This window comes from Drosophila santomea, chromosome 3R (assembly GCF_016746245.2).
Source record: "Drosophila santomea strain STO CAGO 1482 chromosome 3R, Prin_Dsan_1.1, whole genome shotgun sequence".
NCBI lineage: Eukaryota > Metazoa > Arthropoda > Insecta > Diptera > Drosophilidae > Drosophila > Drosophila santomea.
The window spans coordinates 9,598,773-9,622,996 of record NC_053019.2 but is presented as its reverse complement, the minus strand read 5'-3'; the positions used below and the strand labels follow the sequence as shown (position 1 = coordinate 9,622,996).

At 47.8% G+C, this 24,224-nt stretch overlaps 11 protein-coding genes across 15 annotated transcripts; 5 read left to right on the top strand and 6 right to left on the bottom strand.

Moving 5' to 3' along the window:
• Positions 1 to 508: 508 nt before the first annotated feature.
• Positions 509 to 1,584, bottom strand: LOC120452744 (40S ribosomal protein S29). Its single transcript, XM_039637119.1, has 3 exons — positions 1,429 to 1,584; positions 910 to 1,009; positions 509 to 850 (listed from the first exon to the last, which is right to left on the bottom strand). The coding sequence occupies exons 1-3, from the start codon at positions 1,488 to 1,490 to the stop codon at positions 842 to 844; spliced, it is 171 nt and encodes a 56-aa protein (XP_039493053.1). The 5' UTR covers positions 1,491 to 1,584; the 3' UTR covers positions 509 to 841.
• A 55-nt stretch (positions 1,585 to 1,639) lies between these two features.
• On the bottom strand, positions 1,640 to 4,519 carry LOC120452743 (testis-specific zinc finger protein topi). Its single transcript, XM_039637118.2, has 4 exons — positions 3,972 to 4,519; positions 2,927 to 3,902; positions 2,612 to 2,871; positions 1,640 to 2,559 (listed from the first exon to the last, which is right to left on the bottom strand). Exons 1-4 carry the CDS (start codon positions 4,339 to 4,341, stop codon positions 1,718 to 1,720), a joined length of 2,448 nt encoding a protein of 815 aa, XP_039493052.1. The 5' UTR covers positions 4,342 to 4,519; the 3' UTR covers positions 1,640 to 1,717.
• Positions 4,520 to 5,089: 570 nt separating this feature from the next.
• Positions 5,090 to 7,790, top strand: LOC120450917 (formin-like protein 20). 2 transcript variants are annotated; one of them, XM_039634179.2, is made up of 5 exons: positions 5,108 to 5,227; positions 5,559 to 5,799; positions 5,901 to 6,335; positions 6,388 to 7,344; positions 7,403 to 7,790. In XM_039634179.2, exons 2-5 carry the CDS (start codon positions 5,563 to 5,565, stop codon positions 7,565 to 7,567), a joined length of 1,794 nt encoding a protein of 597 aa, XP_039490113.1. In that variant the 5' UTR covers positions 5,108 to 5,227; positions 5,559 to 5,562; the 3' UTR covers positions 7,568 to 7,790. The 2 variants fall into 2 exon arrangements, with proteins under 2 accessions (XP_039490114.1, XP_039490113.1); XM_039634180.2 differs by lacking the exon at positions 5,559 to 5,799 and having other exon boundaries at positions 5,090 to 5,227; positions 7,403 to 7,785.
• Positions 7,791 to 7,952: 162 nt separating this feature from the next.
• LOC120450920 (flavin reductase (NADPH)) lies at positions 7,953 to 9,005 on the top strand. The gene is made up of 2 exons (XM_039634184.2): positions 7,953 to 8,235; positions 8,292 to 9,005. The coding sequence occupies exons 1-2, from the start codon at positions 8,163 to 8,165 to the stop codon at positions 8,831 to 8,833; spliced, it is 615 nt and encodes a 204-aa protein (XP_039490118.1). The 5' UTR covers positions 7,953 to 8,162; the 3' UTR covers positions 8,834 to 9,005.
• A 502-nt stretch (positions 9,006 to 9,507) lies between these two features.
• Positions 9,508 to 11,691, bottom strand: LOC120450921 (N-alpha-acetyltransferase 80). 2 transcript variants are annotated; one of them, XM_039634185.2, is made up of 3 exons: positions 11,407 to 11,691; positions 10,699 to 10,792; positions 9,508 to 10,615 (listed from the first exon to the last, which is right to left on the bottom strand). In XM_039634185.2, the coding sequence occupies exons 2-3, from the start codon at positions 10,729 to 10,731 to the stop codon at positions 10,112 to 10,114; spliced, it is 537 nt and encodes a 178-aa protein (XP_039490119.1). In that variant the 5' UTR covers positions 10,732 to 10,792; positions 11,407 to 11,691; the 3' UTR covers positions 9,508 to 10,111. The 2 variants fall into 2 exon arrangements, with proteins under 2 accessions (XP_039490119.1, XP_039490121.1); XM_039634187.1 differs by lacking the exon at positions 10,699 to 10,792 and having other exon boundaries at positions 11,407 to 11,683.
• A 488-nt stretch (positions 11,692 to 12,179) lies between these two features.
• LOC120450919 (mediator of RNA polymerase II transcription subunit 6) lies at positions 12,180 to 13,155 on the top strand. Its single transcript, XM_039634183.2, has 4 exons — positions 12,180 to 12,366; positions 12,419 to 12,593; positions 12,648 to 12,753; positions 12,817 to 13,155. The coding sequence occupies exons 1-4, from the start codon at positions 12,185 to 12,187 to the stop codon at positions 13,101 to 13,103; spliced, it is 750 nt and encodes a 249-aa protein (XP_039490117.1). The 5' UTR covers positions 12,180 to 12,184; the 3' UTR covers positions 13,104 to 13,155.
• Positions 13,101 to 15,481, bottom strand: LOC120450918. Of its 2 annotated transcripts, none has more exons than XM_039634182.1 (4): positions 15,205 to 15,481; positions 14,504 to 15,095; positions 13,587 to 14,450; positions 13,101 to 13,422 (listed from the first exon to the last, which is right to left on the bottom strand). In XM_039634182.1, the coding sequence occupies exons 1-4, from the start codon at positions 15,235 to 15,237 to the stop codon at positions 13,187 to 13,189; spliced, it is 1,725 nt and encodes a 574-aa protein (XP_039490116.1). In that variant the 5' UTR covers positions 15,238 to 15,481; the 3' UTR covers positions 13,101 to 13,186. The 2 variants fall into 2 exon arrangements, with proteins under 2 accessions (XP_039490116.1, XP_039490115.1); XM_039634181.1 differs by having other exon boundaries at positions 14,504 to 15,098; positions 15,205 to 15,480.
• Positions 15,482 to 15,839: 358 nt separating this feature from the next.
• Positions 15,840 to 17,159, top strand: LOC120452609 (synaptosomal-associated protein 25). The gene has a single exon (XM_039636908.2). It carries the CDS (start codon positions 16,164 to 16,166, stop codon positions 16,800 to 16,802), a length of 639 nt encoding a protein of 212 aa, XP_039492842.1. The 5' UTR covers positions 15,840 to 16,163; the 3' UTR covers positions 16,803 to 17,159.
• Positions 17,160 to 17,734: 575 nt separating this feature from the next.
• On the bottom strand, positions 17,735 to 19,379 carry LOC120452606 (mannose-6-phosphate isomerase). 2 transcript variants are annotated; one of them, XM_039636904.2, is made up of 3 exons: positions 19,241 to 19,379; positions 18,471 to 19,099; positions 17,735 to 18,413 (listed from the first exon to the last, which is right to left on the bottom strand). In XM_039636904.2, the coding sequence occupies exons 2-3, from the start codon at positions 19,045 to 19,047 to the stop codon at positions 17,800 to 17,802; spliced, it is 1,191 nt and encodes a 396-aa protein (XP_039492838.1). In that variant the 5' UTR covers positions 19,048 to 19,099; positions 19,241 to 19,379; the 3' UTR covers positions 17,735 to 17,799. The 2 variants fall into 2 exon arrangements, with proteins under 2 accessions (XP_039492838.1, XP_039492839.1); XM_039636905.2 differs by lacking the exon at positions 19,241 to 19,379 and having other exon boundaries at positions 18,471 to 19,191.
• Positions 19,380 to 19,704: 325 nt separating this feature from the next.
• On the bottom strand, positions 19,705 to 22,530 carry LOC120452603 (probable Dol-P-Man:Man(7)GlcNAc(2)-PP-Dol alpha-1,6-mannosyltransferase). The gene is made up of 6 exons (XM_039636900.2): positions 22,009 to 22,530; positions 21,816 to 21,948; positions 21,584 to 21,757; positions 21,372 to 21,525; positions 20,944 to 21,315; positions 19,705 to 20,881 (listed from the first exon to the last, which is right to left on the bottom strand). Exons 1-6 carry the CDS (start codon positions 22,132 to 22,134, stop codon positions 19,804 to 19,806), a joined length of 2,037 nt encoding a protein of 678 aa, XP_039492834.1. The 5' UTR covers positions 22,135 to 22,530; the 3' UTR covers positions 19,705 to 19,803.
• A 194-nt stretch (positions 22,531 to 22,724) lies between these two features.
• On the top strand, positions 22,725 to 24,211 carry LOC120452605 (26S proteasome regulatory subunit 6B). Its single transcript, XM_039636902.2, has 2 exons — positions 22,725 to 23,382; positions 23,432 to 24,211. The coding sequence occupies exons 1-2, from the start codon at positions 22,839 to 22,841 to the stop codon at positions 24,103 to 24,105; spliced, it is 1,218 nt and encodes a 405-aa protein (XP_039492836.1). The 5' UTR covers positions 22,725 to 22,838; the 3' UTR covers positions 24,106 to 24,211.
• The last annotated feature ends 13 nt before the right edge of the window (positions 24,212 to 24,224 follow it).

The following is a 24,224-nucleotide window of genomic DNA, read 5'->3' as shown; positions in this document are numbered from 1 at the left end:
ATGAGTAATAATTTATAATCTCATTCTGTATTTTGTACATGTGCTTAAAACCCTCTTTTGAATTCGAGTATGAGCGGTAAGCGTTTGCTATTTATTACTTCAAGAACTGGCGATAGGGGCAAACATTTTCTACAAATGGCATATAAAATGCGGTCATTGGCCCTCCAGTTTTGCATATCACATTAAAGACCGCTTGGCATCAAAAGCCTTTATGCAACTGGCGAAACACAACAATGAAGTTTTGAATGCTAAGAGCGACGAAGTTTGGGGATGAGATGACCCGGTCTCCATCGTTGCAAACCGGTTGCTATTGTTTTGGTAGCGGCCTAATGTGTTATTAGGTGACACAGACTAGGTGACTGATCGCACTGCATTTTAAAAACAAGGAAATGCACACTTTTCCGGCATCCATCCACACAAATGCGAGGATGCCCACTAAGATAATTGCTCGAATTACGACACAAACATATGCCCGCTAGATTCGGGCTCAAATTATGACACAATTAAATACGTTTCTTGTTATGGGTTTAATCAGACGGAGATTTAAACAAACTAGTGTTGTAACAAAGATCCTTCGCGGAAGGTGGTAACTGTTGGAATTCTGTGGTGTTGTTGGCCATTCTGGTTACTTGCTTAGAGATTACTTTGGAATCCATGCTTCAATGTGCTTGCTTTGTCCTTGCTTAAATCCCCAAATGATTATTGTTGTTGCTGCTGCTGCTTGTTGCTGCTGGCATACTAATATACTGAGTCCCCAAGAACCGGCGACTCATTACATTAATATGCCGAATGGTGTTGCTTTGAGACGCGATTAACGCGTGCCAAAAGGCGAAGAGGACATTTAGTCCAGCTGAAATTCGAAGGTTATTAGTAAATCAGTTAATGGCGGACTGCTGATGGAAGACTCACCTTCTTGAAGCCAATGTCGTTGGCGTACTCCCTGAAGCACTGACGGCAGATGTTCAGGCCGTACTTGCGGATCAGACCGTGGCGGTTAGAGCAGGCACGGCTAGAATGAGATGGTATATTATGATTACATCAGTTCCATCAAAGAATCTCCAGAGCATGGCACAGTTTTCATTAAAGCAAAGCTGTCGCTGCACTCAGCTGAACCAAATCCATTCGGAACTGGCTCCGTATGCCTCGCGCAGCTCTTACTTTGGCCACCCTTAATTAAGGAAACTGTTCTAGATGTTTAAACACGTATTTCCGTACTCAACCGGGGGCAAAAGCCATTTGGAACATTAATTAATTGACAATACAAGCAATACAAATTGAAAGACGCCATGCGTTAAAAAAAGCGGGTCGGGAATAACCTCACTTTCTACAAACAAGCAAAAATCGTGCAAAATACGGGTATACGGGGCAAGCATTTAAACAAATTCTACACCAAAAGGTGCGCCAGGCAACGGGCAACACAATTCTTACCAGCATCGGGAGCCTTGGCCATATTTGCGGGGATGCGAGTACCAGAGAGTAGCGAAACCCATGTTGGCGTTTTCCACGAGAAATTCGAAAAGAAAAGGAACTAGCGATGGCACACAGACCTGGGGGTGGCAGTATCGATATTTTCGGCGATTGATCGAAGCGATTATCGAGTGCCTAGCACCGCTGGTTGAGAGACTAAATGGCAACGCTGTTTTAAAGGCCCACACGATAAGTGGTCATTCTGGCAGCTTTTCTATTTTGCCGGTTTATTTAAATTTGAATTTGATTTTTACATATAGGTATCCGAAAAGATCGGCTGAGTTGGATTGTTCTTGACAACCACCACCCTAGCATTTTCCTCAGCCTGCAACATGGGCGCGCCGCGCTCCTGTATTGGCTCGCCCACCTGCTGTGGATCGAAAATAGTCATCATTTCCATATCCTGGACTGGCTCCTCGAAGACGATAATATGCTGTCCCGAACCATCCTCCTCCATGGGAACAGCTTGCATGTAGTGCGACATAAAGAAACTGTTGTTTACTTCGTCGATTGGCACACACATCATTTCCCCCTGCTGCTCCGGCATAATGTTATACTGCATCTCCGTGTCGCCAGGCTCTGTCGGCATGAATCCCGAGCAAGTGGGCACATCCGAGGAGCTCGCACCATCAGCAAAATCAGTATTCTGCTGCTCGGGATTATGATTTTGTGCCTTCTGAGCAGCGGCCGATTCCAGTTGGAACTTTTGCATCTGCATCATGAGACGCGAGTTTGCATCCAAGTGGGAGTGTCGCGCTCGGATGTGCTTGTCGCGGTCGCCGCGCTGACGGAAGGTCTTGGTGCAGAAGAGGCAGCTGTACGGCTTCTCTCCGGTATGAATGCGTTGGTGGTTCTTGAGTGCATCCGCGCGGTAGAAACGCTTACCGCACTCCTCGCACTCATATCGCCGCTCGCCTCGATGGATAAGCCGGTGCTGATAGAAGACGGATCCGGTGAGAAAGCGCTTTCCACACACTAGACACAGATATGGACGTTCGCCTGTGTGGCATTTGCGAATGTGGTCGTTTAGGTCTGGGCGAATGGTGAACTTTCGATCGCAGTTCTCCTCCTGGCAAACGAAGGGCTTTACACCTGATAAGGAGCAATTACAATCAGATCCTATATGTAATACTGTATAACTTACCCTGGTGAAAGCGTAAATGCTGCCACAGATGGCTCGACTGGGTGTACGACTTGCCACAGATGTCGCACAGATACTGACGCATTCGGCCGGCGCCCGTGTTGCGCGTCTCCTTCTCGCGCTTCTTTTTATTGAGGTGCTTCTCCTCGTTGTGCGCCAGAATCTCGTGGGCGAACTCAAAGTTGACGTCGCAGAACTCACAGGGCAGCAGCAGCTTCTTGCCATTCTCGCAGAGGCGAGGGAAGTAGTGATACGAGGTATACCTAGTACAGAGAGTAATCGCATCCTTCATACTTCACTAGCTAACTATCAGCTTACCGATGCTCCTGGAGCAGGTCCGTGTTGGCAAACTTGAGCTCGCACACATTGCACACAAAGTAGCGGCTAAGCGTGACGTTTAGCGATCTGATTGCCTCGCGCATGAATACACAGTCCGTCTGGAAGTGGATGCTGGCTTCCTTGGCCGTGCTCATCTGAATGTCGCAGGCGGTGCACTCAAAGCGCCGCTCCGCCACATGGGAGGCCGAATGGACAAGCAGCTCGGCTATGTCAGCGAAAATGTACTCGCAGAACTCGCACTGCAAAACGCTACCCAAGATCAGGCTGGTGAACATCTCCTTCTCCGACCGGTTGGTGTTTAGCTGGCATGCGGCAAAAGGGGCTTCGCTGGCTATCAGCATCTCGCCTTCCAGCAGCAGCTCATTGAAATCTGCTTTATCGTAGGGTATTTGGCTCTTTGGAGTTTTGCTCAACGTTGGATCTTCCGAATCGTGAATAAAACCGTGCTTAAAGGCCACTTGCGGATCATAAAAGATGCGGCCACAGGCATTGCACTTCACCACCACATAAAGTCCGGCAGCCGGTATAGTATGGGGTTGCTCGTTGGTCTGAGAAGGGATCAAGTCCAGGGCATGCTTCTCCATGTGTCGCACCAACCCAGAGGCGTGGACAAACTTGCGGTCGCACATGGTGCACTCGTTGGGACCCTTGGCTGTATTCTTGCTGCGCGAGCTATCGATGCCTGTGGCCAGATCGTACTTCATCTCATCTTTGATGTAACGGCGCAGACGCACTTGGTTTTCGAGGATCACTCGTTCGCTACCCGGTTTGCTTGGCGGAGCCGGAGGAGCAACAACAGTTGGGACAAGAGGGGGCTTCTCCTGCTGTGGCGCCGCCACCTCAACCGGCTTGCCTTCACAGGAATGATTTTGAAAGACCGCAGCCTCGAAATGGACCAAACATTGCGGACACTTCATACGGCTGCCAGTGGCCGCAGAAGAATTGAAACGAGATCCTAAATAAAATAAAAAGTAATACTCTATTACTATAAATCTTATCCGTTAAAGTGAATCTATTCGGATACCATGGAAGACCGATTGCTCAGTGGTCATCTTGCTGCTGGTGACCCCGGCCAAAAAGTCGCGTATCTTCATTTGCTCCGCCTTTGGATCAAAATCTTTCTTGCCATCGGCCTCCTGCAAGATTTGCTTGAACGCGGGATCCGCCAGTGTCCGCTCCACTACAACATCCGTGGGCATTGGGATGGCGCTCGCTGGCGCCACGGCGAAGAATCTGGACAGCTCCTCATGGCTGACAATCCGCTCCAAGCCGCCAGTACTCTCGTTGGTGGCCAGCACTGTGGCTCCGGGTTCCAGGTCGTCCGGCGTCAACTGCGAGTCCAGCTCGACTTCGATCTCAGCCAGCGTATACTCACCCGAAACATTGACCTTCATGGCTGGTTGGTTAGTCCAGTTTAAAATCCTAAAAGCGTTTCAAAGTTTTCAAAACTCAGGTTGCAAACGGGAGTTGGCCAAATTCGAAACGATTAGAAAATTGAAATGTTCCTATCGCAGGAATAATTTTTCGAAAAATTTTACGAAACGTTTGGACTGCTGATGAGTAGGGAAATGGGATTTGCTTTCTCCGTCGGTGGAAAGAAAGTTGGCTTAACTGACAGTAAACTCCATGCCAACGGACAACTCTGTAGGGTTCCTAACAAATCTGGAACTATTTAGATGTTCTATAAGGCAACAAATCCTATTTAGTTCTTATAACTTCTTATAATCTAAACAACCTAAGACCAAACTTAAAAGCTAAATGTTATAAATAAATAAAGTTACATTTCATAACATAAACTTTATGAAATGGAATGATTTATTATTTATCTGCTAGGTTCTTTTTGTCTATTAGATTGCGATAAAAACGATTTATGAAGACGTTTCCGCTTTTAGCGCACATTAGTCATTAGCAAACTCTCTAATTTTGGACTTACCCAACATGCAGACTTCTGACAGCCAAGGCGCATATAGTAGACCACCTTCGAAATGAACGAAATGTAGTTAACGCCATTTGTTTATGTTTTCCTTTGGCTCAGGCTGTCGGAGTCGGAGTCGGCGTAGTTGGCCCAGGTGATTACTGGCCGCCAGTTATCTGCATTCGCTGCTTCGGTTTCAGATAAGACGCTTCGCGAAATGAGTAAATGAGTAAACGCAGTGCCTAACAGGGCATACCGCCACCGTTAATCAGTCCCACCAGGTTCTCCGTGCCGTTCGAACACCTGCCGATCCCGACCCATCCGAGCCGATCCGGTTCAGCATTTGCAGAATCCTGGTGTACACGGTAATTGATCCTTGCTCATCGCCGCTGCCTGCTGCCGTTCTAGACCACCATCTCATTTCGACGGGCTTTCGATTATTATTACCCTGTTAGATTGGTGACTGGGACCGTCGATGAGTCACCTCCGTGAAGGCCCAACCGCGATCCGAATCCGAAATTGATAAAAGCCCAAGTTGCGCTAACAGCTCTTATCGGCAAATTGGCTACTAGATAATGCCGCAGGGCACAGTGGACGCACGTCGGCTACGGGGAGAGATCCAAGACAAAGCCAGTGGGCGGCACCTCCTTTGCAGCCGTACTAACGCAGCTACCAACTACGTATCCGTTTTTACAGTTCGATGGAGGATTACTCATACGCCTACATCTCCGAGCCCGTGGAGTTTCGCCAACTGGAGGGCAATGCAATTGACTTCCGCAAGACATTTGATCTGCGGGGCCAGGGTACCGACGAAATGCTCCAGTTGTACCTGCGCAAGGCCAATTTATCCGATGATCTCGACCGCCTGCCGGCTATTATGCGACGCGCATATGTCTATGACATAATAAGAAGCGCTAAGGCACCCGGTTACTGGGTGGTAATGTCCCGCAGCGTCCCATCTTGCCAGCTTTATCAGCCAAAAGAGCCTTTGATGTTGTCTACAGTTGTCCTGAACGCAGCCGTTTCTTTTCATTCCAGCCGCCTTCTATGCAAGTGAGCAGCGACGTCTTTGCACATCCACCGCCCGCAGTTCGTCCACCACGTCACTACGCCGACAACGTGAGCATAAACGCCAGTCTAGACGGGATGAAGAGCTCCTCCTCCTCGAACAGCCTGGACAGGTATGTGGGCGCTCCGCCCTCGGTGGCCTTGGCGGGCCCCAGCTTCGCCACCAGTGTCTTGGTCAGCAACAAGGGCTCCAAGTACGAGATCAGCGGACCAATCAACTTCCAGCACGTCTCCGGCGATGTGACGCGAGATCGCACGCGAAACGCCTTCGACCTTAATGCCGATTCCAACGACAAGGTGCTGAGGAAGTACATGATGGAGCGTGGCATTACCGAGGCGGACATCAGCGACATGCGACGCCAAGAAGTGATCAAGAAGATCATTCACTCCAATTTTACTTGGATGGTAGGTCTTGAAATAAAGCGAAATCTGTTAATATATCGTTTTGCCTTTAAAGCCACCAAAAAGTGATCATCAGGCCCAGCCAAAGGTTCAAGATCAGGACAGGCCGCTGCTCTATGCCACTATTTCCACCAATAACCAGATTACTCCTCCGGCGTCACCACCTCCACACCCAATAGCCAATGTTTCGAGGCCAATGGAGGAACCAATCTACTCCAACTACGCCTCGCTGACATCGCGGTTTGTGGATATCTCTGATATGGACTTACCTGCTCCCACACCGGCTGCACCAACTCATGTTAGACCGACAGAGGTCGGAACTGTGATACCCGTCCAAGTGCAGCCCCAGCAGAGTATCAAACCTATGGTTCCGCCACCTCCGTCGGCGGTAATGGCGAAGAACACACATGGATATCCAGCGGCCATTGACATTCGTCAGGTGAGACCCTCCGCAGCGCCAAAGGTTGCCAATGAAACTTACGCCACCATATCACCGCAACGGAAAGTGGGCTCAATGCGCGTCGCACCACCAGCGCCTCCAAAGCCAACTATATTGCCCAATACTAACTCGACGATTTCCAACGGATCGCCGTATGCTGTGTCTCCGGTGCAGTATGCTTTTGTGGCCAAGCCGACTCCGCCAGCTCCTCCAGCCAAGCCGACTTCTAGATCTTCGGCTGCCTACATGACACCACTGCCAGCGCAGAAAACAAAGATTAATAGTGCTCCGGTACCAGTTCCACCTCCGCCGCCACAAGCGGCACTCGCAGGTGTTCCACCACCACCGCCTCCACCGGCATCCGCAGGTGTTCCACCACCACCGCCTCCAATGCCAGTTTTAGGAGCGGGAGGTGCTCCCCCTCCACCGGCGCCTCCACCAAGTGGCATGGCCGGCGTTCCACCACCTCCTCCAATGCAGAAGTCACAGCCCAAGGCTGTTCCTGTCGCCTCTTCCGGCGGAGACCCGAGGGATGCGTTCTTGGAGAGCATTCGACAGGGAGTTACACTGAAGGTATTATAAATAGCCCACCATTCAAATTGGTAATCTAATCCTACTCCGATTCTTGCAGAAAGTGGATCAGAAGGCGGCCACCATAAGTGGCATCAAGCCGCGTCCGGAACGTAAGCCGGTGACCACCGACTTCCTCAGTGAACTGAAGCTGGGAATAACACTAAGACGGGTCAAGAATCCAGCAGATAATCCGTATTCCGAGGAATCGGAATCGCAGGCGTAACGACTTGGCGGTTTAACTTTCAACTGCGCCGCACATTACAACACTGAACCAAGCGGCAGGGCTGCCAGACTGAGAAACACAGCCCTAATTTTAATTTTCGCAAATATATTTATAATTTAATATTAACCACCATGACAAATGACCATTAGCGTTTGTAAATAAAATTGTTATCGCCACATATGATAGTACTTATCATTATGCCTAACAGTAATCTATATACAATTTTTTTATTTTTTTCTGCAAGTACGGTGCTAACTAGAAGCAGTGAACAATAACCAAAATAAGATTATCTGCAGCAAGTCAAAAAAACATAAACTTTTTACAACACTAAAGCGTAGTTTAATAAAAATACTGCAAATTTTAAATATCTTGTTAGCTACTACAAAAGCTTCATAAAATTGAGGGTTCACTATATAGAAAGAGCACTGTATATTTATTGTTACGGGTGAGGTGAGAATGCGAGCAATCGCTGGAATCACTTGCGAATTGGAACTTTGATAGATAAGTTGCGCCTGGATCACAGGTGAAACTGCACTTTGCCAACTACTGGACTAAACGCATTTAAATCGTCGCGAATTAAAGAATCAGCCAAATTATGCAACGCATTGCTATTATTGGAGGAACCGGCATGACCGGCGAGTGTGCCGTCGATCACGCCCTGCTGAAGGGTAAGTGACACCAAAAGACCCGGAAACCGGCAGTTAAACCGTATTCTTCGTTGCAGGTCTGTCGGTGAAACTGCTATATCGCAGCGAAAAGACAGTTCCAGAACGATTCAAATCGAAAGTTGAACTGGTTAAGGGAGATGTGACCAACTACGAGGATGTACAGCGCGTCATCGAGGGCGTTGAGGCGGTGGCCGTGATTCTGGGCACCCGCAACAAGCTGGAGGCCACCACGGAGCTATCCCGCGGTACTGAGAACCTCATCAAGGCCATGAAAGAGGCCAAGCTGACTAAATTCTCCATTGTCATGTCCTCGTTTCTGCTGCGTCCGCTCAACGAGGTACCCGCTGTGTTCCATCGCCTGAACGAGGAGCACAAACGCATGCTGGACCTGACCAAGGCCAGCGACCTGGACTGGATTGCCATTCTGCCGCCGCACATCGCAGATGAGCCGGCGACCGCCTATACCGTCCTGCACGACGAGGCCCCCGGACGTCTGGTTTCCAAATACGACCTGGGAAAGTTTATTATCGACAGCCTGGAGCATCCGGAGCACTACCGCAAGGTTTGCGGCATTGGCAAAAGCCCCAAAAGTGCCTAGAACCATCCATTATCCAATGGGATTGTGACCAATTGCAGCTGATCATTGAAGACGTACAAATTTAATTTGATATTCCTGTCGTAGTCCTCCATAATTCGCCAAATGTATACATACGGATGCGGGCGTATGTACTGTGAGCGCACAATAAACTTTCCATTTTAGAAGATCCGAATTTAATAGCAATTACGTGCGGAATCGCTTTGGCGCGACCAATCGGAATGTCGCCACATTAGCACCTGTCGCACCAAACGCCGGGCAGGTATTTAAAAAATGTGTAACCATAAGAGATCACCGTACCCCCGGGCAAGCCAGCAGCGATCAACAGCTTCCGCTGTCGGAGAGGCGCGAGAGGCGTCACACCCAAGTCATAGTCAACGGATGCATGGTCCCATACAGAGAGAGATATTTGGCAGCGGAGAGAGATCTCTGTGTGCCTTACATCACTGCGGGTTATTTCTGTAACAAAGCATTACGTTTGCTGGGCGGGCATTAACCATTTGGGCACCGAGCCCCCGTCAAATTTGGCTGCGCAAAAATAACATCAATCTATAGTCGTCGCCGCCGTGAACTTGAACTTGTCATGTGCGGCCAAATGGATGCAGTGCATCGCTCATGCTGCCAGACGCGCGTTTCCGTTGTCGCCACTTCCGCCCAGGAACAAGAATGATGGTAACTTAAATTGCTACACGTTTTATTGGAAGTTATTGCCCTTGGTTGAGTGCTTAATGCTAAGGCTCGATATGTCTATTTGCTATGTTTCGTTGGAAGATACTTGAGCTTCTTATTATCATAATCATATGCATAATCATCATTGCAGGCAGGTAGATTTTCCGTCTAGGAGCAATTATGCACACACTTGAGCAAAACTATAATAAATTATAATTGCTAAACAGTATGGATTAGGTTAACATTAGCCTTATAGATGTACCGAACAGCCCGGCCACTTTTGTCATACAAAAAGAACCAAAAAGTTTAAAAAATACATGCGGAAAGTAATATTTAAAAATCAACACAAGCGCTTGGTGAATGGTGAATGGGTTGGCTTATCGGTGTAATGGAATCAAAAGCTTTAGCCGCTTCGCAATTTGCCAGAGCTAAGGAGGCAATCACACATACACTTGGCAGACTGCCTGGCATCCACAGGTTATGGCTCGGAGCAGCTGCTGGCAGGTAAAACCCGTAAAGAATTTCAAGCGTTTGCCAATTTGACTAGTTCACTGCCACTGTCTGATCGGGCTGGCCCAATTTAGCCAAGCCCACTACTGCTGGCGTTGAAGTCTATAAGACCTTCTTCATGTATTTCTTTTTGGCATTTTGCAAACTGGGCAGCTCGCAGTGACGCGGCCCGTACATTGTGATGGGTGCGCAGTACTCGTAACCGATGCGCTCGTAGAACCCATCCTGGTCGATGGTAGACAGATAGATGGTCTTGAGGTCTAGCACCACGCGGCAATAGTCCTCGGCAAACTTCATGATCAGCTTGCCAAATCCCTGACCGCGATGCCGCTTGTCCACCACCACGGACTCCACGAAGCAAGCCTTCTTCTTGGAGTTGATCGGGCTGAGCTTGAGGTGAGCGATCACGCGGCACATTCCCTCTGTGGTCAGCACCAGGCTGCAGGGCAGGCTGTCACAGGAGGCCTCCAGGGAGCGCATGCGTGCCGTTTCTGATCGCGGCCACTCGGCGTTGATCAGGGCGCAGGTGTCCTTCATAAGCTCCGGGTAGTTGTGAATGGGTACCACATTGAAAGGGCTGCCGCTGACATTAAATGGAGGAAGCCCCTGCAAATGGTAGATGGTTAGTATGTCTGATTTTTGGGCTTTGGTTCAGAGGCTGTAAGTGAGTGGGTTTGCTGCTCGATTACTTCATAGTACGGCTCCGGCTTTATGTAGCGCATATTGCTGAAACGAACTGTGCCTCGGATCTGGAAGGGATCCGCCTACAAAGTGTGTGACAATCTAGAAGAGAACAGAATTGAGTCGTTTCGGAACGGAGTTCATTCTGACCAGTGTTGGGGCAATACTTCCACCTAACTTCAGTTGCCTTAACCATATAACTGATTAATAAATACTTTTTATATTTACATGATGCACTTATTATCAGCAGACTAAAAAGTTGGTTGAATTTCGAATATTTTGAATTTGGCATGACGCTGGTACTACATATATTTTTGAAACTGCCTTGTACCTAAGCTAGGTACACAACGCTCGTGGCCTTCCCAACACTGATCCTGGCACACATAACACTTAGGCGGTTATTTACACGGGACTTGCAATAAACGCATCTCAGGTGGAATAAACAAAGATTGGCAGCCATGGAAACAGCAGAGACACACACGCACGATCGTATAGTTGAAAATCAAGGTGAGGCGTAAAAAAAGAACATTTTCATACACATATATCTGCCTGGCCGAGAATCGTACGACCTTGACTGGCGCTTGTATATATGTAATGTTCAGAACTATGTACACGGATGAGTGGGTGGTGGCATTGCTATGTGGGTGAATCAATGTACACGGGTTCTGGAGTTCCTATTGATTTGCTAATTGGTGAGATAATTGCTGGGTGGTTACCATTGCGAGAGCTGTGCGCTGCTGGGCGTCTGGATCCCGTGCGCCACGACGAAGTGAACAGAACAAACTGATATGATTCCCAATTATGAGATTGAGTCGCGAAGAAATGGGCCAAGTTCCGTGCGAGAGCACAAATTTCGCTTTAGAAACTGATTCTCTAGTGTGTATGTGTGTGGACTGCTACGATTGGACTGCGCGCCCGGAAAGTTGAATATCAGTTTGATTTAAAACGGAATTTGTTTATTTTTAAACTTTTTCGCAGACGCTGCCCTGCTGCTTCTTCTTCTCTGCCCCAAACAAAACGTTGCCACCTAGCGTAGCGCACACACTGTCCAACACGGGTCAACTGGCAGCAGTGTTGCGTAGCGCGAGCAGTCCACCAAGCGAAAATAACAAACAAATCGGTTTTTTAGCGAGCGCACGGCACTTCACGGGTAGAAAACACAATAAGAGCTCGCCACAAAGGACAGTAAATCAGCAAAACACTTACAGTAGTAACGTGGAGTTGGCAGAGCGAGAGCAGCGTGCACCACGGCCTGCTAAATTAATTATTACACAACAAATAAATCAAAAAACTGCCAGCGACAGTTTCCAATCGTCAGCGTGCGGCCGAAAATAGCTTGTAAACAAAGCGATCGCTAGGAATAGGAATAGGAAAAAGAAGCTCTCTCAACGCCATTGACCCACAAATTAGTCGTGGTCATTGCCAAGCGATAAAGCATTGCAGCCACTTCCCACCGCCCAATCCCAATAAGGCGCACTTGCATCCACATCCACAATGGCCAGCAGACAGATGACCAATGACCATCTGCGCCTCTCCTGGCACGACACCCAGATGATGGCCACCCTTAGCCCGCAGACCGTCATGGATTACTTCTGCCGCAAGTCGAATCCCTTCTACGATCATATGTGCAACAACGAGACTGTTCGGATGCAGCGCCTTGGTCCGGAGCACCTGCAGTAGGTGTCCTGCCTTTTATTGTGACTCAATTTAATCGCCTTTATCGTTTAGTAACATGATCGGTCTGGAATACATCCTGCTGCACGTGGCAGAGCCCATTCTTTATGTGATCCGCAAGCAACACCGACATAATCCCTCGGAGGCCACGCCGATAGCCGACTACTACATCATCGGAGGCACCGTTTACAAGGCGCCGGATCTTGCCAACGTCATCAATGCCCGCATAGTGAGTAGCCCCTGTCGGAAAACCGATTCATTTGGTTAATCGCCTGTTTTGCAGCTCAACACCGTGGTGAACCTGCAATCCGCTTTCGAGGAGGCTAGCAGCTATGCCCGGTACCATCCAAACAAGGGTTACACGTGGGACTTTTCTTCCAACAAAGTTTGTACGTAAATGCTCCTTAGTATTATAATCGTTTGCTAATGAACCAAATTTCAACCACTTCTAGTGTCAGATAAGTCCAAGTCAGATAAAAAGGACTCCAACTCAGCGAAGGATGAGAATAGCGGCACGCTGTTCCAGAAGCAGCGTGTGGACATGCTGCTGGCAGAGCTCTTGCGTAAATTTCCCCCACCAATACCGCCTATGCTGCAGAATCTCCAACAGCCCCCACCAGCAGGCGATGAACTGAACGCAGCTGGTAATGCCTCCGAAATGAACAACGCCACGGGACCTCTGGATATCAAAACCGAGGGTGTGGATATGAAGCCACCGCCCGAAAAGAAGAGCAAGTGATTACGTAAACGTGCATTTAAACTGGGAGAGATTAAAGTACATTTAACTTAGACATAGACTAGGCTACACACGAATCGTTTGATTTAATCCTGAGCACTCTGTGCGTCCTCTACGGCGGTCATCTTCTGGTCTTTTAGCTGGTTTTTTCCATGCACTGTCAGGCTGTGGTTTGTAAACTCAAGTATGCTCTTGAAGGACTGCTTGCAGATGTGGCAGGGCACAGTCTTTGTGGGAGTGCGGTAGACACCTGCATGTGCAACGCTCTTGGGAACTTTCTTTACGCTCGGTGGAGCCATGGACTGGGTTCCGTTCGAGGGAGCTGGGAAATTAAAAAGAAGAGTTTAAGTGCTTCGAACAAATATTTTAGGTAGCACTCTTTAAAAGAAACTCATACACAAAAGTATTTTTACATGAGCTTTTTGAATTCTATATGGTATTTTCGAGTTTCTTCATAAGCATGCTTGCCATTTTATCAATTATTACCCCATTTTGGAATGGTGCTCATTCGTTGCTGTGGCTTCTGGGGCATTGTAATGGGCTGGTTTGTCCCACTGGTGACACCGATCTTTGGCAGCTGGGCCTTCTTTTCGTGGTTCAGCTCGGTGAACTGCAGCTTGCGCTTCTCGGACGGCGGTATCTTGTCGCAGTTCTGCATTAGATGGATGTGCAAAGCACGTTCCAGTGCGAAGTTCTTATCGCAGAATTTGCAGCGATTCTTCGATACTCCCGCAGCAACCAGATGGGTGTTCTGACGCTTTAGGGTCTTGGGTCCGTTGTCAACCAGGTCGTGCATACGCATATGCATATCAAGCAGTGACTTCACTCGAAAGGTTGCGCCACAATGCTTGCAGTTAAAGATCGTGTCTGGAATGCTTCTTGTCGATAACTTGACCGGCTTTGAGGTGATCTTCTCGGGCGTACGCCCGCTGGACGCAGCGAGCGACTTTCTGTTGCTGCCCTTTGTTAGCTTGGAGACGGGCAAGCAGCTGCGGCGGCTTACCGCCAGACCGCCGCCGACACTCAGCTTGCGAGCTGGGCTGTTGAGCGTAGTCTTGACCACCACCGACATACGTTGCTTGAAGGAGTAGGTGCGCGTCTCTGTAGTAGTGGTTGGCAGTAAGGAGCGACGAGGGCGCGGTAGGGCCCCCGAATAAGCGGAGGTCATAGACTGCCTCTTCTTGCCCACCTCGACTTTCAATTTGGAGGCTGATGGCTTCACAGAATCAGCGGAGATCTTCAGAGCTTTGGCAATCAGCTCGGAGACTTCGTTCACTACCTCGTTGACCTGGGCGACCTTTTTTTCACCCTCTCCGGGCGAGACGAGCATGGATACTCCTTCGTTGGATACTGTAAATGTATATGTTTATAGAAGAAATCATATTTCAAAAGTATAAACTCACCTTCGGTTATATTCTCTAGCACTACATTTGCACTCAAGGGATAGATTTGGCTTGGAGCTGGGGTCTTGGGAGCCTCCTGCAAGGATACATTGTCCATGGTAGCGTCGTCGGTTTTTAGGGTATTGGCCTTGACCGTATTGGCGGTCACGTCCACCGAACTGGACAATGTCGAGTTATCGCCACCAGTGTGATTATCTCCCTCCGGGTGGGTATTCTCCTTGTCGTCAATTTGGGTCAGATCCATGTTCAATATCTGTGGTGGCTGCGTGTCTGCAGAGGCATTGTCCTTGGAGGGAGTGGAGCACAAGGCGTTGTGCCGGTTGAGAATGCTCTTGTCAAATGGACGAAGTGGCGAATTTTGTTCCGGTTCTCCGATGGTCAACTGCTGTAGATCCTTCAGGACAGTGCGCCTGAGGTCCTTGTCATCTGTCTGTACCTCCATCTTGCTGGTATGCACCTCCAGGAACTGGCTGCTCTGGGTGACCAGCGCCGACTGCCACTTGGCATTGGACAGAGTGTCCTCCGCGTCAAAGGATAAATACATGGAGACGCTCTCATCGTTGGTCGCCATCGTTGAGCACCGGGAATCGATCTGCTGGAAGTGGGACTATTTTTTAAGCAACAAAAAAGGGAATATTGTTCCGAAATGTCTTTTCCCGGGAAATGGAAGCAACACCATCAGAAACCACCAATACACTTACCTTGCCCGCCATCGATCTGCGCGAATCGTCCATGACTAAGTATATGCTATGCCCAATTGGCCACGAGGAAATCAGAATTAATAAACAGAAGTAATTAAGAAAAATTCGAGCAGCTGAAGACCGACGCTGTACCGAAAAAACAAAGCGTTAATATTTCAAACACACTTTTCAACACTGCGCGCGCAACGGTGATCGCAACGGCGTCGTAGAGAAATCGTGGCCTGGAAGTATTAAAAAACTATTAACTATTCACTGCATAAAAATTGATGTTAACACGGAGAAAACTTTAGTAAAATTAAACAATTGATTTTTCCATAAGACGAGTTGAGAGCTTATAGTGACTAGATTGGAAATATTCGTAGATATATCAAATAATTCTGCGTTACCGCAGACTCCAGCCAGGGTTCATGGCTTAGATAAAAAAGTAGTCTTCGGCCACACTGGCTTCTGCATAGAAAACTACTTTTAAATTCAGATTTAATATTACAATTCATAATTACATCGTTGTAATTTCCTAATAAATAGCTTATTAAGATTTTTTTTGTTCAATGCACTAAACCTTATTGCAATATTGAACAGTGTGAACACTCCCAAACATCGCCTATCGAAAACTGCATCGATGTTGACATCGATTTTTTTGCAGCTCTAGTATACAAATTGGCGAATTGTTGTGTGGTGTGAAAATTCATAATTTCGCAAATAAATTATTAAAACTTGTGAATAAGTTCCTACGTATAGAGCACAAACGAGCTTAGCCCCGCCCCAATAACATATCCACCGAAGTCACACACCGAACCAGCACAAAGGGTAGTTTTTCATCTCGCGAGTGTGAGTCACTGGCCAGATTTCCCCACCCAAAAACAACAAGACAGTCGTCTTGCCTCGCAACCACTTGCTAAGTATTCAAGTGATCTCACCAAACCTCTTCAGCACCCAACCTCCAGCTATATAGTTTCGAAATGGCCGCCGTAGAGAATGCCGAGCCCCGCACGGAGCTCCAGGAGCTGCAATTCAAGTCTGGCCAGGTGGCCGATGAATCCCTGGAGAGCACGCGTCGTATGCTAGCGCTCATGGACGAAAGCAAGGAGGCTGGAATCCGCACGCTGGTGGCCTTGGATGACCAGGGCGAGCAGCTGGACCGAATTGAGGAGGGCATGGACCGGATCAACGCGGACATGAGGGAGGCGGAGAAGAACTTGAGTGGCATGGAGAAGTGCTGCGGCATCTGTGTGCTGCCCTGGAAGAAGGTGAACATCAAGGACGACGGCGAGAGCGCCTGGAAGGCCAATGACGATGGCAAAATCGTGGCCAGCCAGCCGCAAAGGGTCATCGATGAGCGGGAACGCGGCGGCATGGGTGCTCCGCCGCAGTCCGGCTATGTGGCCAGGATCACAAACGATGCACGCGAGGACGAGATGGACGAAAATCTGGGACAGGTGAACTCCATGCTGGGCAACCTGCGCAACATGGCCCTGGACATGGGCTCCGAGCTGGAGAACCAAAACAAGCAGGTGGACCGCATCAATGCCAAGGGCGATGCCAACAACATTCGCATGGATGGCGTTAACAAGCGCGCCAACAATCTGCTCAAGAGTTAAATATGCACAACGGTCACGTCCCGAATCAATAGCGAAACACGATAGTCAGACACCTCCATTTCAATATTGTTACGGAAAGGAACCAATGTTGTGGGCACAAACCGTAGATGGTGGTATTGCGTTATTTATACCATATATTATACACATATACAAGTAGTGGCAACTACTCCTGGCAAACGCGAGCGTAACAGACCCATCTACTTAAAGAACTTCGAGCCGTCGAGCCGATGAACTAACTACTACTTTCTACAACTATATATATATATATATATGCGAACCAACATACTAACTACTTACTATTACTACACTCGTGTACAAATGGCAACTTAAAGGCGCCGGAAACAATTTTATTATGAGATTTACCGTATGATGTACTCTGTTTTTGGTACAAACTTTTTGAGCATTTTACCAAACTTTGTGAAATCAAACCAAGCAACTGCTGCTGAGATGGATAAATGTGAATTGATGTATTTACAATTCGTAGAACCACCGCATCCCGCACGGGCACCAACAACCAAACAAAGACGGGTAGCCGGTATATGGTAGCCAATTTTATGTTCTCCATTGTTAACCCTTTTTAAGTAGGCCATATATCTGGGTATTTTCCTAGGCCCAGTAGTCCAAGCACAGATTCTATTGAATTATTCTAGATTAGCACTCGAACCTCTTGCTTCGTACGTATGAATACTTTATCCCCAGTGAATGTAACCGATCGAGTTTCGTAGCTCTAGCTTAAGTACATGAAATTGTTGGTTGCAATATTCGCAAATAATTAAGAAACTACCTGTTTGTGCGCAAGATATTTCTCTTTAATTATTAAATGTACCATGGAACGAGTATAGCCAATTGATTAGATAACTTATTTATCGCTACTATTGCCACTTTAGCTTACATTCTTAGCTCTTAATTGCAAGTAATTATAAATAAATTAATTCACCACCAAAACGTGTTAATGGTTTTATTGCACTGTACAAAAAATTTAGATTAAGTGAGAATTTTACGGCACTCGAAAGTAGTTGCTGGTTGCTATGTAGCCGCTGAAGTCCTCATTGCAATCGTCGGACTTGGCGAACTCGATTTCCGGTGCTGCCTCGACGGGAATGTACACAATGCTGCCGCGGATTACCAAAATCTCCTTATCTCCCTGCTGGGTTTTCAGTTTCAAAATGCGGGATCCCTTCAGGACAATCATTATGGACCCAAAGGCTTGGATCTCAAGCTTGTACGACTCCAGCGAGTGTTCAATGTTTACATTTATCACGGCGAAATCAGTTACTGGTGGAATATAGACCTGGACCTGCCCATCTATGCGGTACGGAATGAATTCCTTGCGATCCTTGTACGAACTTTCGAAGATCACCGAATCCAGCAGCTGGTCCACATCCTTGTACTTGGGCGTAAGGCCCGCCCGTATCACATTGTCCGAGCAGGCCATGCACTCCACGCAGTCGCCGTCCAGGTAGGCGTGAATCTCGTTCGCGCCCAAGTAGATCGCCTGACCAGGCTGCAGGCGGATCAGGTTGAGGAAGAACAGGGACAGTACGCCTACATCGCCGGGGAAGTCTTTGTTGACCTTGGTGAACACCTCCAGTAGATCGTTGGATTTCAGTTCTGTTTAAAAGGACTGAGGGTAAGTTTATATTCGTAAGTGTGCACAGATTGACTCACCTTTTTGGTAATCTTTCGCTATCTCACTGATGCACTTGGCTATCACCGACTCCTCGGTCTTCATCAGTTTCTCGTAGCACCACTTAACGCTTTCCGCATCGGTCGAGTCGTGGAGCTGATCCACAGCCTCCTTGCCAATAAGTTTGCTCAGCGGCTGGAACTCATCGATGTAGTCCCTGATGTCTTCAGCTGACATAAAACCCACGAGGGCCAGAAACGGCGTGAGGGCAATGGCCAGTTCTGGCTTGTGATTGGGATCCTTGTAGATATCCGGCCGCTCCTTGTGCAGTCGCTCCGCTTCGCACTTGTTCGGATGGACCTGGATGCTTAGCGCCTTGTTGATGCTGAGTACCTTGAACAGATATGAAAGGTCTTTCTTCAGCACCCGGTCCAGAGTCTCGCCGGTTTCCTTGACCACGGAAACGCCGCACACATGCGTGCCCATCCACATTTCCGCGTAGGTCTCCTCCTCGTTCAGCCGAAAGTCCGGATCATTGGCCATGGCCAGCTGGGCCACCGCCGAGCTAATTCCCTTGCGGCCCCAGCCGTAGTTTTTCACCCATCCAGTCAGCTCCATTTCAGCGCACTGTTCTCCTTCCAAAAATCGACGTACTGCGCCTGAGGTCAACCTGAAGGTGATAAGAAAACATATGATTGCTGGTGGTTGGATACGTGTTAGGGGTTTGGCTGTGGGAAGCGCCACTGGGAGGATTAGTTTAGTGTGGGTACACCTGCAGCGCAATTTGAAATTGCTGGCTGGCTTATCACACCTTTTATAAAGATAACAAACAGCTTCCTCCGGAATTTTATAATTTAGATTTTGGTTTGTTTCCACCACTGCTTATTTAAACATATGGTGTTCACGCTAGAGATGGGAAAATTACGATATTACCAATGGCAAGTTCTACACATATGACGTCATGTTTAATACTCTATAATTTAATTTATATGATTTAATTTTGAGCAGCAAAGAAAATGTCCTACGTGACGTCATGTGTCATACTCTATATTTGGCAATTTGTGTTTAGTATAGGAGCGGTTTGCGTGCGATAAAGGCCAATTATGCGCGATTAGGCGCGGCTTAAGGGCGATTTGAGGTGAACGCGGGCTGGATGCGACTTGAGGCGACTTAAGCGCGGTTTGGATGTGATTCGGGTGCGTTTTGTCCGCGGTATTTGAAAACCTAACTTTCTTTCAAAGCATAGCCATAGGCATTCAACATTTATTAACAATACTCGCTTTCATTCTTGTTTTTATTTTAAATTTTTACAACTGTGCCGTTAACAAACTCTTATTTTAATTTAAAAAACTGTTTAATGTATGAAACGTTTTGTCATTTGGATTTCAAACCCTCGCTATCATCTATTTTGTCAATGACCTGTTTTAAGCAATCTTTAGTCGATGTCTTTTCCAAATCGCACATGCGTGTCAGATCCATCGTGGCAATCTGTTCGATCATTTCCTTGATCTTCTCCTGCTTTATGATGGACTTTACGGACTGCCGTAATCCAGCTCGTCCTTGGGTTTTGTGGGTCTCTGCGGAGTCGTTTTCGATTTGTTTGCCCTTGGCCCGATAGTGCTGCTCAATAATTTGTCGAATCTTCATCTTGGTGGCTGCTCTCGACTTCTTGGTTGCCTGTCCCAACGCGAGGGTTCGCAGCTCCTGGAAGTTGATCTCCTTTAAGGGCGCTTCGATGGTCTCTGCCCCAGCTTGAGGGTTAATATCCGTTTCAAGTTCTAGGGACATCTCCTCCACAGTTGCCACGATGCCATCATCATCATCCGGTTCGACTTGTAGCTTGGATTTCATTTTCGTATCTGCTATCACTATTGGAACATCTTTCACAGGAGGTAATAGCGTTTCTTTTTCAACCGGGGATGCCTTAGTTTTAGGCTTTTTCTCTTTTGTTTTTGATTCCTCTTTTGGAGGCACTTGCCTTTTTTTTAGTATACCAATGCAAGGCTTCGTTTTTATTCGAACCGGCAGCAGAGAATTGTATTGAATGCCAATGCTGTTAAAGCAATCTACAAACTCCAGCGTATCGAAGTCGTTTTGTAGCGATGCCCATAGTTCAGTGTTTTGCTTGTTTTTCGCCTCCACCAAAAGATGTGTGTATGCATCCAAATCCGCTTGGGTGTAGTTCATTGTCTCGTCCTTGCTGTAAATCCAGTCATTATTTATTTCCATAAAACGCGACACGCCGCTCTGGGCGGCCAAGTTGGAAATGTGAACGGAGACATTAGAGCTACCAGCTTCCAAGCGATGCAATCGGGATAGGGCAGCTCCGCCCGGATAGTTAGTGCCCGAAATGACAAGTAAAAAGACCGTCATAAATACATTTAACAGGAGATGGGCCCCACAGGCGAGCGCCAGGAAGCTATGCCACGTTGACTTGGCGCTATTCATCCAACTAAACGAGGAAACAAATTGTTACTAGAATTCATCTCATAAATTATATAAGTGAATAGTTACATTCGCTGGCATGCGCAAGCTGCAGCAATGTTGAGAACTGGAAACACGTAGATGATGAAACGCAGCTCCTTGTGGGGCAGAATGGAGTACAACAGGACAAAGAGAAGAGCTGACAAGACCAATGGCCGAATACGTGACTCCAATGTGACGCCGATTGGTACAAGCAAAAGCGATGCACCCATGGCACGTGGCAGGGCGGAGTAAAAGTACCATAGAAAGGGCGAAGTGCCCCAGTTGGAGCTCTTGTTGAGTATGGTGTTGTACCATAGCACCTCTCCCTCGGGCCAAAGAAGGCGGCGCCAAAAGAACGAGTCCACTAGCACTGTGGCGGCCAAAATGCAGACGCCCGCTGGCACAGCAACTTTGAGTAGCCTATTTATACAAAAATTTGTATTAAATAGTATGTTGTGATTGACAGATAATCTCACCCGTCAATAGAGACTGTTTGCCGTAGGAGGCTCACCACCAGCAAAATACCCAAAAATAACGCCAACTCGGATCGAAAGACGAGGATGGATATGCCAGAGCAGATTATGAATGGCTTGTGCTGGTCGCGCAGCCAATAGGCAATGGCAAAGAGCACTGCAACGAGAAGTCCAATAATATTGGGAACATAGCAGGCAGCGTCTTATCGACTTACCCATCGGCAGTGCAAAGATATTGGGCAGAGGCCGAGTCATGTAGAACATGAAGTGGAACTGCGTAATCGTGATGGCTGTGAACCATAGACGGACCTCAACTCCGTAAATCTTTGTCACCGCCTGCCGTAGATTGTTCCAGGCCACAGATATGGCTCCAGCTAGGACGAGGCGCACTAAGGGGTACACAATGGATTAACATACTGAAATAGGTAGTTGAAATGCTGATTTTACCTACATATTGGGCCCAGAACTTGTTGATGCTGAGGGTCTCGAAGAGAAGAACGAACGGGGCAGAGATCATGGACACCACCAGCGGACCGATAAAGGTGCGTGGAACCACGCCCGGATAGTCATGGTGATCGTACTGCAATGCAGCAAAACATTAGTGATCTGGCAAGAGATTTGGGGAACTTGTGTCTTCCACCTGCGTAAAGTTGTTCCGCAGATATAAGATGTCGTGCATGGCCTGTAGATTGAAGCTCTCCTCCACTTTCGTAAAGGGCGTGTAGACCAAGTGGGCCGCCGCCGTCAGAAAGATTAGGATGTCCATGGTGTAGGCGATTGGTCGGCCTTTGGGTGTCGCTGGTGTGCAAAGTGTGCTGGACAGGAATCGGGGCGTTACATAATGGCCATAATTGTTTTGACACCGATATTAATATGTTCTTGTCCGATGGAAAATCTATAAATTTCTGACCGATGGAATCTGACGAGGATTTCCCAATCAGAGCCGGCGTTGCACAACGTCAATATCTAGCAGCCGTTCTTTGAGTAAGTGTTTAATGGTCTCACAGAAAGTGCCAATGCTTGGGCATATATATGTTTCCTATGCCGAAGAGAATATGTGGTGGTTCCAAAATAAACCAAAATAGATATATAAATAGATCGCTCCACGTCGGAGGCAGAAAATCAACCACAACAAAAGCAAGTCCAATAAAAACAACAGGTCGGTGCAACAGCTGATTGCCATTCACGTGGCGACGCAAAAAGGCGCCAAAGGGAATAACTAAATTATAGATACGGTTATTTACAAGATACGGTTTCTAAATAAAATAAATCAATATATAAAATAAGTGTTAAGTAAATGTTTTTAGTTACGCCCGTGACGTGTAGCCGTTTCTAGTATTGCCATTCCCATACCTCCGATAGCTGAATAACGGTTATCGATAACTTTTCATCGCCACCCTGCTTTAGCTTTTGAAAATTCTTGTCATTGCCTTTCCTTTCGAATCGAATATTCACAGGGATAAGACGAAAATGCGCTTGTTGAAGGAGGAAATTGCCCAGTTTCACCAGAAGTCGCTGCAGAAGTACGATGGACTGGATCCGCATGATCTCTATGTTCTCTACAAGAAGCTCCAAATGGAGCTGGAGCTCATCCAGGTACAGGAGGATTACATTAAGGAGGAGCAACGCAACCTGAAGAAGGAGTTCATACACGCCCAGGAAGAAGTGAAGCGCATTAAGGCCGTGCCTCTGGTCATTGGTCAGTTTCTGGAGGCGGTGGACGAAAACAATGGCATAGTGGCCTCCACCACCGGCTCCAATTATTACGTTCGAGTGCTATCCACCATCGACAGGGAGCAACTGAAGCCGTCCTCTTCGGTTGCACTACACAAGCAGAGCAATTGCCTGGTCGATCTGGTACCGCCGGAGGCGGACAGCACCATATCGATGCTATCGCCGGAGGAAAGGCCGGATGTTAGCTACTCGGACATTGGAGGCTTGGATATGCAAAAACAGGAGATACGAGAGGCTGTGGAGCTGCCCTTGACCCACGCCCAGCTCTACAAGCAGATTGGTAAGTTAATAGCAATATTAAAAGATTATTTACACTAATTCTCTTTAAGGAATTGATCCCCCGCGCGGCGTTCTCCTTTTTGGACCACCTGGCTGTGGTAAAACCATGCTGGCCAAGGCGGTGGCCCATCATACGACTGCATCCTTTATTCGTGTCGTGGGCTCCGAGTTCGTCCAGAAATACCTCGGCGAGGGGCCGCGCATGGTGCGAGATCTTTTCCGTCTGGCCAAGCAGAATTCTCCTTCGGTTATCTTTATCGATGAGATCGACGCGATTGCCACCAGGCGTTTCGATGCACAGACAGGTGCGGATCGCGAGGTGCAGCGCATCCTGCTGGAGCTACTCAACCAAATGGATGGCTTTGATGAGACAACCAACATTAAAGTTATTATGGCCACCAATCGTGCGGATACCTTAGATCCAGCTCTATTGCGACCCGGCCGTTTGGATCGCAAAATTGAATTTCCATTGCCGGATCGTCGCCAGAAGCGCTTGGTCTTCACCACAATTACCTCGAAAATGAATGTGGGCGAGGATGTGGACCTGGAGGACATCATTGCACGTCCGGACAAGATCTCCAATGCAGATATCAATGCCATCTGCCAAGAGGCTGGAATGCATGCGGTGCGCGAGAATCGCTATGTAGTCAACGCCAAGGATTTCGAAAAGGGTTACAAGACCAGCGTCCGCAAGGACGAGGCTCAACATGAGTTCTACAGCTAGATGGTTAATTCAAAATTCGATCTAATTATGTAAAGTTGTAGCATTCAACTGAGCTAGTAGCCAAATCTTGAAACTTGTAAATATATTAGTCAGTACTGGTGATTTAAAAAAAACTATCA

Coding starts and splice junctions, on each gene's coding strand:
- LOC120450917 (XM_039634179.2), top strand. CDS start 5,563: ATGGAGGATTACTCATACGCCTACATCTCCGAGCCCGTGGAGTTTCGC. Junction 6,336..6,387: donor ACTCCAATTTTACTTGGATG/GTAGGTCTTGAA, acceptor TTGCCTTTAAAG/CCACCAAAAAGTGATCATCA. Junction 7,345..7,402: donor GACAGGGAGTTACACTGAAG/GTATTATAAATA, acceptor CGATTCTTGCAG/AAAGTGGATCAGAAGGCGGC.
- LOC120452603 (XM_039636900.2), bottom strand. CDS start 22,134: ATGGACATCCTAATCTTTCTGACGGCGGCGGCCCACTTGGTCTACACG. Junction 21,758..21,815: donor GTTCTGGGCCCAATATGTAG/GTAAAATCAGCA, acceptor TGTACCCCTTAG/TGCGCCTCGTCCTAGCTGGA. Junction 20,882..20,943: donor GCTTGCGCATGCCAGCGAAT/GTAACTATTCAC, acceptor TTCCTCGTTTAG/TTGGATGAATAGCGCCAAGT.
- LOC120452744 (XM_039637119.1), bottom strand. CDS start 1,490: ATGGGTTTCGCTACTCTCTGGTACTCGCATCCCCGCAAATATGGCCAA. Junction 1,010..1,428: donor GGCCAAGGCTCCCGATGCTG/GTAAGAATTGTG, acceptor ATCTCATTCTAG/CCGTGCCTGCTCTAACCGCC.
- LOC120452743 (XM_039637118.2), bottom strand. CDS start 4,341: ATGAAGGTCAATGTTTCGGGTGAGTATACGCTGGCTGAGATCGAAGTC. Junction 2,872..2,926: donor GACCTGCTCCAGGAGCATCG/GTAAGCTGATAG, acceptor TCTCTGTACTAG/GTATACCTCGTATCACTACT. Junction 2,560..2,611: donor GCATTTACGCTTTCACCAGG/GTAAGTTATACA, acceptor GCTCCTTATCAG/GTGTAAAGCCCTTCGTTTGC.
- LOC120450919 (XM_039634183.2), top strand. CDS start 12,185: ATGGCCAGCAGACAGATGACCAATGACCATCTGCGCCTCTCCTGGCAC. Junction 12,367..12,418: donor CTTGGTCCGGAGCACCTGCA/GTAGGTGTCCTG, acceptor TTTATCGTTTAG/TAACATGATCGGTCTGGAAT. Junction 12,594..12,647: donor ACGTCATCAATGCCCGCATA/GTGAGTAGCCCC, acceptor CCTGTTTTGCAG/CTCAACACCGTGGTGAACCT.
- LOC120450920 (XM_039634184.2), top strand. CDS start 8,163: ATGCAACGCATTGCTATTATTGGAGGAACCGGCATGACCGGCGAGTGT. Junction 8,236..8,291: donor CGATCACGCCCTGCTGAAGG/GTAAGTGACACC, acceptor TCTTCGTTGCAG/GTCTGTCGGTGAAACTGCTA.
- LOC120452606 (XM_039636904.2), bottom strand. CDS start 19,047: ATGGAGCTGACTGGATGGGTGAAAAACTACGGCTGGGGCCGCAAGGGA. Junction 18,414..18,470: donor AGCGAAAGATTACCAAAAAG/GTGAGTCAATCT, acceptor CCTTTTAAACAG/AACTGAAATCCAACGATCTA.
- LOC120452609 (XM_039636908.2), top strand. CDS start 16,164: ATGGCCGCCGTAGAGAATGCCGAGCCCCGCACGGAGCTCCAGGAGCTG.
- LOC120452605 (XM_039636902.2), top strand. CDS start 22,839: ATGCGCTTGTTGAAGGAGGAAATTGCCCAGTTTCACCAGAAGTCGCTG. Junction 23,383..23,431: donor CCAGCTCTACAAGCAGATTG/GTAAGTTAATAG, acceptor ATTCTCTTTAAG/GAATTGATCCCCCGCGCGGC.
- LOC120450918 (XM_039634181.1), bottom strand. CDS start 15,237: ATGGACGATTCGCGCAGATCGATGGCGGGCAAG. Junction 15,099..15,204: donor GCAGATCGATGGCGGGCAAG/GTAAGTGTATTG, acceptor TCCCACTTCCAG/CAGATCGATTCCCGGTGCTC. Junction 13,423..13,586: donor GAGCACCATTCCAAAATGGG/GTAATAATTGAT, acceptor TTAATTTCCCAG/CTCCCTCGAACGGAACCCAG.
- LOC120450921 (XM_039634185.2), bottom strand. CDS start 10,731: ATGCGCTACATAAAGCCGGAGCCGTACTATGAA. Junction 10,616..10,698: donor AGCCGGAGCCGTACTATGAA/GTAATCGAGCAG, acceptor TACCATTTGCAG/GGGCTTCCTCCATTTAATGT.